Source organism: Megalopta genalis, chromosome 12 (assembly GCF_051020955.1).
Source record: "Megalopta genalis isolate 19385.01 chromosome 12, iyMegGena1_principal, whole genome shotgun sequence".
In the NCBI taxonomy this organism is placed as follows: domain Eukaryota; kingdom Metazoa; phylum Arthropoda; class Insecta; order Hymenoptera; family Halictidae; genus Megalopta; species Megalopta genalis.
This window is the reverse complement of record NC_135024.1, coordinates 3,927,657-3,937,191: the sequence shown is the minus strand read 5'-3', so window position 1 is coordinate 3,937,191 and position 9,535 is coordinate 3,927,657. Positions and strand designations below refer to the sequence as shown.

Here is a 9,535-nt window from a genome sequence, read left to right as displayed (position 1 = left end):
CGGTAAGAATCATGTGCTCTCTTCATTTTCAACGATAAATAAGCGTTTTTTTTCATAATATAGATGCAGAAGAATCTCTTGAACATTTCTGTGTCCTCGGATTCTTCTTTAACTGTGCAATGTATCTGTTAAAAGAGCTTCAAACACGTGCTCAAACCTTTCGTAAACTACTAACAGTTATCATATTTTATTCTTTGTATTGTGAAATTCTAAAACATCAATAGATTAATTGATTCATTTCGTATGTAACGCTAATATATTTGTTTTTTCGTTTATAATCTAAACTGATTACTTTATCTTCATGTACAATAATAAGGACTTGAGTTTGGCGGCTTATAAATACGTCGATAAGGCTATATGTTCACGTGATCCGAATATATCCGAAAATGCACGAACCTACATAGCGACTACGGCGCATACACCGAAACGAACGCCTGTTATATTACCGTTTTCTGCCCTTCAAATGACACTATTTCTGTGGTAATCGCAGCGTGTGGTTCGTTTTTCACGTAAGTATCATGAATTTTCGGCTTCACTCTAACTGACCTTATTTGCATTTTATTTGGGGGCTCGCACATTCTCGCCGGGTCTACGTGCTTAATTTTATTAAATTGATACATCTATCTGCCGGTCTTTTTATCAGTGTCGTCACCATTAAAGAACAAAGCAGGAATGGTGCTGCTTTCCGGTATAATATCTGGAATTACGTAGCATGTGCATGTATATTATATTTATGCCGGCTGAAGTGACGTCAGTGAAAATAGTTATCAAACTCGGATAATATATAGACAGATCTAATATTTGTCAATGAATTTTCGCGAAAACGTGGCTCGGCAAATGGAAACCATGTCTGAAATTGTTTCCAGGCCGGATTCATCTGCCGTGCAGAAAGATTCACTTCATCCTGTCTGTTATAGTTTTCTGGATTACAAAATATGTTACACTAATTACTGTTACAAATACAAACACATTTCCTACTTAATTTATAATATTCCCGAACTATTAATAAATAAAATCTCGAAGTTTGTATCACTTGTTTAGATACCTGAGATTATTGATTGGTATGTTCCTATTAATGTTATAAAAAGGACAATGTCAAAATTAAAGGTTTTACTGTGTATTGTCAGCTAGGAGTTGGTAATTCCGCAAGCTACTTTCGGCGTGCGGTTTCCATTTTGTAGCTCAGAAGTACAAACCAGTTTTGTCTCAAATTAGTTTCTATAAGAAAGCAGTTTCGTTTTGTAGTTAAGTATTCATTATAATAAACAAATGTTTAATCTGAGAAAATCTAAATGTGGAGATTAGGATTACTGCAACATATACGTAGCTTATCGTGCGGCTGTCATTTGTATCGGTCAATGTTACGTCATATTACCTATATTTGAGATTTGCATGCACCTGCATCTTTTAATAAATACTAAATATAATTTGTTCTAAATTAATAATTTCACAAATCGAAATCGTTTCGTGACGTACGCAAACGTGCAGAAGGTCACGTCCAACCTTGAGGACAAGTTCAGAGACGCTATCGACTAGACTTTCTGACCTTGAATGACCTTCTAAATATGAATCTCTCAATAGTAACGAATTCCATGCATCTTTTGCGAGGTATTAAAATGAAATTTCAATAAATTTAGCATCTTCGTAACTAACTGCAATTGGCATAGTGTTTATGACCCATTGCAACAAAACACAACCATACATAATTATATTAATGTATGTTCAACGAATAAAAAATATTATCGCGCGCATACCAATTACAAATATGTTCCTGCATTCATTTTTGCATTAGTGCATAAAACATCAACGCAGTACACTTTACAAATGTGAAATAAATCGAAAAAAAACTAACCTTATTTAAATAAAACATCGTTTGCTATGAAATCAACCTTTGTATTTTTGTGCCGGTCATTCTTATTAAGAGCACAGAAACTTATTTATCAGAACCAATACCTATCTGCTGATTTTAGAGTTCGGTATCCAAAATTATCTGCTTTATTTTCCAGTTGTTCAGAAAGCACCATGAGTAAAATTGGAATTAACGGATTTGGCCGTATCGGCCGTCTTGTGCTGAGAGCTTCCATCGAACGCGGAGCTCAGGTATTTAGAAAAAATACATTTAGGAAATAATCTTTTATTTCATAAATTTTTGCTAACCTAATTATTAATTGTTGCAAATACGATAGGTTGTGGCCATTAACGATCCGTTCATTGGTCTGGACTACATGGTGTACATGTTCAAATATGACTCCACCCATGGTAAATTCAAGGGAGAAATCAAAGCTGAAGGTGGTTGCTTAGTTGTTAACGGCAATAAAATTGCCGTATACAGTGAACGCGAACCAAAAGCCATTCCATGGGGAAAAGCTGGTGCTGAATATGTAGTTGAGTCCACTGGTGTCTTCACGACCATAGACAAAGCTTCGGTATGTAGAAACATATGTATTTCGAAGTTATATCAGGGAATTGCTTAAATAAACTGTTTTATTTATATTTTTATAGGCTCACTTGGAAGGTGGTGCCAAGAAGGTCATCATTTCTGCACCATCAGCTGATGCACCTATGTTTGTTGTTGGTGTTAACTTGGAAGCTTATGACCCATCTGCCAAGGTCATTTCCAATGCCTCTTGCACCACCAACTGTTTGGCTCCTCTTGCTAAGGTCATTCATGACAACTTCGAAATTGTTGAAGGTCTTATGACTACTGTCCATGCTATCACTGCTACCCAAAAAACTGTTGATGGACCATCTGGCAAGGTATATCAAATTTTGTTATATTATTTCCTTTCAGTACTAATATCATTAGTTTTATTATATTACAATTTTTTAAATCATTTAACAGTTGTGGCGAGATGGACGTGGTGCTGCACAAAATATTATTCCCGCTGCAACTGGTGCAGCTAAAGCTGTTGGCAAAGTCATTCCAGCCTTGAACGGAAAGCTGACCGGTATGGCTTTCCGTGTACCAGTGCACAATGTGTCCGTTGTTGATTTAACAGTCAGACTCGCCAAACCCGCCTCCTACGACGCCATCAAGGCTAAGGTCAAGGAGGCCGCCGAAGGTCCCATGAAGGGTATCCTTGGTTACACAGAGGATGAAGTAGTTTCATCTGACTTCATTGGTGATAACCACTCCAGTATTTTCGATGCTAAAGCTGGTATTTCGTTGAACGATAACTTCGTTAAACTTATTTCGTGGTACGACAACGAATACGGTTACTCCAACCGTGTAGTCGACTTGATCAAGTACATTCAAACGAAAGATAACTAAGTCGATTTTCGTATGCCCACATCTGTAATACTTTCAAAAGTGTTTCTGTATGATTTGTATCATGCGAGCATATCGTTGTTGTATGAATAATACAGATTAAATGACGTTATGACTAGCCATTAGCGTTTTCAAGCAGAAATTGAAAATGTAAAACAAAACGGTATTTTAGCATACATTTCTTTTTACACAAGAAATACAATTTAACCATCAAAATCAAGCACACAATAAAATTGACTTTGAAGTCGAAAATATTGGGTAATTCGAATTTCCGATTAGTATTTGCGGACCCATCCACCAATAACATAAAGATATAAATGCACATATAATATGCATGCATGAAAAGTATAGAGATCAGTATGTAACTTGAGTTATTGTATTCTTGTGCCGTATTACTTAGATAATGTATGTTAATTTTCAACGATTTTTATCAGTCATTCATTCAACATTCGCAAGAAGGATATCAAATTATTTACGATTTCTTTCTGTAACATTAATATCTATCATTCATTGACACCAATAAAAATTGTTATGAAACTAAGAGGTTGTTTATTCTCCAGATATTCACTTTTCTGTATATAGTTACATTTTTACAGGATTACACTAATAAAGGGAACGAGTAAATAACGATTTCATATAACTTTTACATAATGCCTATGCGCTTACAAAAAGATTTTTTTTTATAGTTCTTGAATGAAACATTTATCTTTAGCGTTTAACCAGAGGACAGTGTTATTTTTTTTTAGCCAACGATCGGTGGCTATAATATTAATAATAAAATATCGTATTGTATGGCACAAGGAATTTGTTACAGTAACTTCTGCTAGCAACACTAAATCAGTACCGGTTACAATGAACTGTCAAATAACAATAGGTTCATAAACATTGTAGACGCAAAACATTTATATGATCCTCGTAGGCAATATAGTGAATCCTATAGTGTGACATTTCATATTAAAATCCGAAGTGATACATTAAATAATATGTAAAGTGAAACAAAATTAGAACAACAAATTGAGTTAGGATATTAACATTTTTTCAAAGTATATTTATTCTCTGAATGTTCTGTTCCTGCAGACTTCATTTTCTCTCATTCCTTGCTCTAAACTCTATTGACTATATACAATTACTATCACGAAACGAAATACGTTGTAACACTTTTTTTTCAGGAATACCGATTCTCAACTATAGCCATGCTGTGAAAAATTTGATTGTACAGTGTTACGAAAATACAGTTTCATTTTGTTATCGTAAACAATAAACATCTATCGCTCATTTTTTACAATATGTTTCTATAATAATTTTGCAGTTTACAATAACCACCAAGCGTTCACCACTGCTCGATGTAAACATTCAACTTTTAAAAGACTCTTATATACATACAAAGAACTATTATTTTAGCAATTCAGCACAATACTATGCATAAAAAATATAAGATCTCAAAATGATTTAAACGTTAAAATGCTGTAACATTCGAATGTTAAAGAGTGGCAGATGTTGCTACAATACTTGTACTTGCGCTCTTAATAATGCACACTGGAATTGCTGGTGAGAAAGGATAAAACATGGATAATAGCGTAACCGTGAAATGTCTTACTTCAATATTCAGAAATTTCACTATAAATTTTCATTATAAAATTTCAACTTCCTTAATGAAGCTGCAACATAAATATCTGTAACTATCTTATTAATATATTCGCGCAACTGAAACAAGTCTCAATTCATTTCAAATTGCAATTAAAAAAATATTAATGCAAAAAGATGACTATTTTAAAAAGGTCTATATTTTAAGCAGCGCAGAGGTTCCGAAGTGTAACGATGCATATTTATTATACAGTTGCATTACTTCTTCGAATGTAAATGTATATGTACTTGCAGATAGGTTAAACTTGATTCGCGTGGTATTTTAAGTACATGTCTTCATTAAAAAATCTAAAAATATTCCAATCAATTTTGTTCCGAAATCAATAACATGTGATAACATTTTTTACTGTTCTACGGCAATATTTTTTTACGCATATAACGATTTGATAAATTCAAGAAGAAATATATGATTCCATTTAAAAAATAATGCAAGTGTGAAATACATGTGCATAATTACACTTACGGAACAATACGATCCTAAAAGTGTAGAACCTCTCTTGAATCATTTACTTTTTAAACAAATATTTTTCAATTACGATGAGAAGGTATAGCTTTTTCTAGTTGCGTAAACCATTTTGTATATCACTACGTTATTAACCCTCTGGCAGTTGTTGAATTCACCTACAGTAATATAGTGAAGATTGTTAGGTCAACAGTAGATAATATTCCGTAAAAACACGGTTTACATCCAGATACTTTAAATAGTTCGTTTTAAATATCTCATTCATCGGTAGCATATAAATACCTTTCCTCTTAAGAACTAGTGATAAACAAATCTTTTTAGAGATTTTCTTATTTTTGTTTAAAAATAATTGTGATGCGAATCGAAATTGTAACATGTATTTCATCGTATATAAAATAACTTCAACTTATTAAGTGACAACATTTAAATGCGTTACAACCGCCAAAGGTTTAAAGGTACATAAATACACGATCAAAGGGCAACTGATTCTTGAAACACCAAGTAACAGCGAAGAGAACAGATCGAACAGCTTACTCTCTGCATAGACTGCATACAATTTCTATTGATACTTGTTTCGCAATTTTAACGTTTTGGTTACGCTAATGATTATGAGTACACGAGACTTCATTGAAAAAGGAAAAAATTCTAGACTAGAATGATGTATCAAATACATGAGTTTACGGTGAATTTGGGAAAAATCGATATCTCACAGGTTGGAGCGTTCACGAATGGTAACATATTCCATCATGTTAAAAGTAAAAGTTTTGCACGAAGGTTTATACGTTCCTGGAGTGCGCTAGCTAGCTCCCGTGTCAATTCCTCGCAGACTAATCGCAACTCCGTATTCTTTTCTCGCAACTCTTGTAGTGTTAGTTTTTTTGATTCTTCCACTTCGTCCTTGGGAGCGTCTTCTTCACCTCCTTCTCGTTCTGGAACGGTTACGTTTAATTTACAAGAGAATCTTGAAAGTCAATAAAAGCGGAACATAGAACTTACTCGGACTTGGTTTTCTATAAATATGGAATGCACCACAAACACCAGTAAATTGTTGTGGTTGAGGAGTAATGGTTTCCAAAGGTGGATTTTCAGGTAGTTCGCTCTTTGGGGAAAAGTGAGAAAAATCAGCGACAAAATTTTGATTATCACTTAAAGTTTTTTGTCCCTCTCCCTCACTCTTTTGCCCAACCAACTTTCGAGGTGAAGTCTGTAGTAGAGATATATAACAAATTTCTGTTTATAATAATAATTTTGCCTATGCTTTATGATATTTAGAATCCACAAAATCATATAATTATATACAAAATATCTACTGCGCAGATCCGTGATAAGCAGCTTAATTAAACACAATTAATATATAAACCTATAATTTTAATTTAAATCCTTAGAGTAATTAAGCAGTTTCAAACTAAACAAGGTATGTACTTACAATTCCGGGTGAGATTCTAGGCGGTATTAATGGAGGTGCTCCAAGGAAACTTTGACCATTTTTCCCTACAAGAATGTGCACAGTTTGAAGCATAAAACTTTGCCTTCACAGCCACAGATGAAAATTATTGCAGAGAATTGGTAGCAATATATACCTAATTTATTAAGATCGAGACTAGAGCTTCTTGCATGTGTTCTATATGGCCTGGGTGGTGGTGGTGGTGGCGGCTCCTTCTTTGGAGTTACAATGATCCCTTCTTCGTTAGGGGCGGATGGCTTTTTTATTAAAGGTCGCTGGAGCAATGCTGTTGCAGTATGTTGGAGATCATCATCTCCTAATGTAGTGCAACTATTACTATTACCATTTGCTCCAGATGCAAGGATAGCTGCCTCAGGTGTTAAGCGTAATGGTACAGGATGTAAAATTTTGGGATCCTTTTCAACATCGGACTTTTGGAAATCAAAATTTACTAACTGCAAACCTGGTATGGTGAGAGAACTACTAGTTCCAGTCGGCGAGTCTACAAACTTCGTCCATTCTCTGTATTTGCTTTTTTCTATAGTTTTAGTGGTATTAGGTACAATTTTCTGAGTAGTTGTATTTGATGGAATTGGTGGTCGTTCAGTCTTTTGCCTAAACAGTGGATTTAATAAAGGTAACGGTAATACATCAGGTAGAGGCACATGATGTCTTCGTAATACAACCAAATGCATAGCTACAAGAAATTCTTCTAAACTCAATGCCCCATCTCTAGTTATATCTGCCAGCCGCCAAATGTGACTTAGTTCTTGCAGAGGAAGTCCAGATCTTTGAAAAAATGTTCTGGCAATGTGGCCATGTAAAAGTCCATCAGGATCTAACTGCAGCTGTGAAAATTGAGTGGTGTAATATTCACATTGTTCATCAGTGATTATCCATACTTCTGGTGGAAATTCTGAACTCTCAGCATCACCATCACCTTCGTCGCTGCTATGGCGTTCTGAACTTTCTTCTTCTGTACCTAATAATTGTCTCAACTCGTCGGATAATCCTTGCCAATCTTCAGTAACAGAGTCTAATATCGCTTTACCACCTATATCGTTATTCCTATCTTGTATTACACTGTTTGTAGGTGTGGGTGAATCAGTACTACCACCAGTTTCCCTTGGAGATTCTGCTTCGCTTTCACTTTCTGTGGTACTTTCAGGAGCATGCCGACTTTTCACAGCCCTATTTGAATCTGAACTTCTTCTGTCATCTTCGTCTCCCGATGTCGGCCAAGTAAATTTTGGCAGAGTTATAACATCCAACGGCATGGTAATTAAGTCTTTGCGAATATTAAATCCTGCTTGGTGAGCTGCCACAAGTTTTAATAATCCATAAAATTGTTTCTTTCCAAGATGTGTTGCAATGCATGGTGCTTTGGTTCCAAAGCAAATATCCAATATCTACAAATTACAAAGATCCTAAATGTTGTCACTAACATTTAAAATTGATAAAATATTTTAATTCTATTTGGTAACGCTATGAAGATCCTTAAAACTATTATTCACAGTTTATTTACGAATGATAATTATCTGCTAATGTAATAGTTCATACAAGACATACTTAAAATTCAAACAGGACATAAAAAAAGATTGTAGTTTGAACTTTATTGCATTAACAAATATCGTATTTTGTATAATGATAACAATAATCCTGCACGTTGAGTAACGCATCGGGATATATAGTATTTTTATAATGTTTGCATGATCGATGTACAGAACCATTTTCAAAAGTTACCACAACCTTCACGAGCAATAAACGGCTAATCAATTTATCAATCATACATGTTAATTAATATTGCGTATTCGCGCCAGTAATCCGTGACGAACCATCATCGAAATACTTCTCACTCGCTTTACTATGCATTTAAAGGCACGGAGACGTAGCGGTTTAATTCGTAACTAAACGATACAGTTAATAATTTGCTTACGATTCCTGTTACAACCTAACCTTCATGAGTTTCCAGAATTTGCCGACATCATGACACGTTATGACACATTAGGACGACCACCTTGTCGTAATTAATCGTCGCCGTAGGACCATAGCATTTCGATCGCGTGGATGACAGAAAACCAATAGCTGACAAGCTAAGCATGAAAAGTAGATGTGATTTACCTTCATCGTGACAAGACCTGGCAAATTCGCCGAGCGTAGCAGCTCGGCGACTTTGATCACCGGCACACTCTCGCTGTCAGTGTTTTCGCAACAATAACTAAAAATGTCTTCGTAGTACTGGTACTCGGTGATCGTCAAGTGAAGGTTTGCCATCGTGATCGAGTCCCAATCCATCTTGGAGACAAGTTAGAGCGGAGCAATGAACCGCTTCAACACTCGTTACGTATAAAGTGGATGTCCGTTCTCTTTCTCTCTTTTCCCTTCTTCTCCCTCTCTTGCGTTGTTCCTTCGTTCTTGACACGATTTGCTTGAAGAGACGGTCGCGATCAGCGTAGTCACATCGCACGATAATATTACGGCTTCGATAAATCCCTTGGGAACGCGAGACACCCCATTTATAAACTATATCCCATGCATCGCGAAATTACGGCCCGACCGCCATCTTTCCGTTTGCTCCTCAGTGTTTGACATTACTATATCTATACGTATGCACATATACGCCACTTGCATAGACAACTGACATTTCTATGGTAGATGCGCAATAACTTCGTGCTACGGTCGCTTCGTTTCGCGCATGCCTCGCGCCTCGCAACAA

At 35.5% G+C, this 9,535-nt stretch overlaps 2 protein-coding genes across 4 annotated transcripts; one reads left to right on the top strand and one right to left on the bottom strand.

Moving 5' to 3' along the window:
* Positions 1 to 368: 368 nt before the first annotated feature.
* LOC117229023 (glyceraldehyde-3-phosphate dehydrogenase 2) lies at positions 369 to 3,809 on the top strand. The gene is made up of 5 exons (XM_033485173.2): positions 369 to 509; positions 2,007 to 2,100; positions 2,187 to 2,426; positions 2,503 to 2,757; positions 2,843 to 3,809. The coding sequence occupies exons 2-5, from the start codon at positions 2,023 to 2,025 to the stop codon at positions 3,269 to 3,271; spliced, it is 1,002 nt and encodes a 333-aa protein (XP_033341064.1). The 5' UTR covers positions 369 to 509; positions 2,007 to 2,022; the 3' UTR covers positions 3,272 to 3,809.
* Reps (RALBP1 associated Eps domain containing) lies at positions 3,795 to 9,405 on the bottom strand. 3 transcript variants are annotated; one of them, XM_033485170.2, is made up of 5 exons: positions 8,941 to 9,405; positions 6,956 to 8,228; positions 6,802 to 6,866; positions 6,372 to 6,579; positions 3,795 to 6,304 (listed from the first exon to the last, which is right to left on the bottom strand). In XM_033485170.2, exons 1-5 carry the CDS (start codon positions 9,112 to 9,114, stop codon positions 6,120 to 6,122), a joined length of 1,905 nt encoding a protein of 634 aa, XP_033341061.2. In that variant the 5' UTR covers positions 9,115 to 9,405; the 3' UTR covers positions 3,795 to 6,119. The 3 variants fall into 3 exon arrangements, with proteins under 3 accessions (XP_033341061.2, XP_033341062.2, XP_033341063.2); XM_033485171.2 differs by having other exon boundaries at positions 6,372 to 6,474; XM_033485172.2 differs by lacking the exon at positions 8,941 to 9,405 and adding an exon at positions 8,776 to 8,800.
* Between the last annotated feature and the right edge of the window lie 130 nt (positions 9,406 to 9,535).

Excerpts from the sequence above, each read along its gene's own strand:
- LOC117229023 (XM_033485173.2), top strand. The coding sequence starts at position 2,023 with ATGAGTAAAATTGGAATTAACGGATTTGGCCGTATCGGCCGTCTTGTG. Across the intron at positions 2,427-2,502 it reads CGACCATAGACAAAGCTTCG|GCTCACTTGGAAGGTGGTGC; the intron begins GTATGTAGAAAC and ends ATATTTTTATAG. Across the intron at positions 2,758-2,842 it reads TTGATGGACCATCTGGCAAG|TTGTGGCGAGATGGACGTGG; the intron begins GTATATCAAATT and ends ATCATTTAACAG.
- Reps (XM_033485170.2), bottom strand. The coding sequence starts at position 9,114 with ATGGATTGGGACTCGATCACGATGGCAAACCTTCACTTGACGATCACC. Across the intron at positions 8,229-8,940 it reads CAGGTCTTGTCACGATGAAG|ATATTGGATATTTGCTTTGG; the intron begins GTAAATCACATC and ends TGTAATTTGTAG. Across the intron at positions 6,867-6,955 it reads TCTCGATCTTAATAAATTAG|GGAAAAATGGTCAAAGTTTC; the intron begins GTATATATTGCT and ends ACATTCTTGTAG.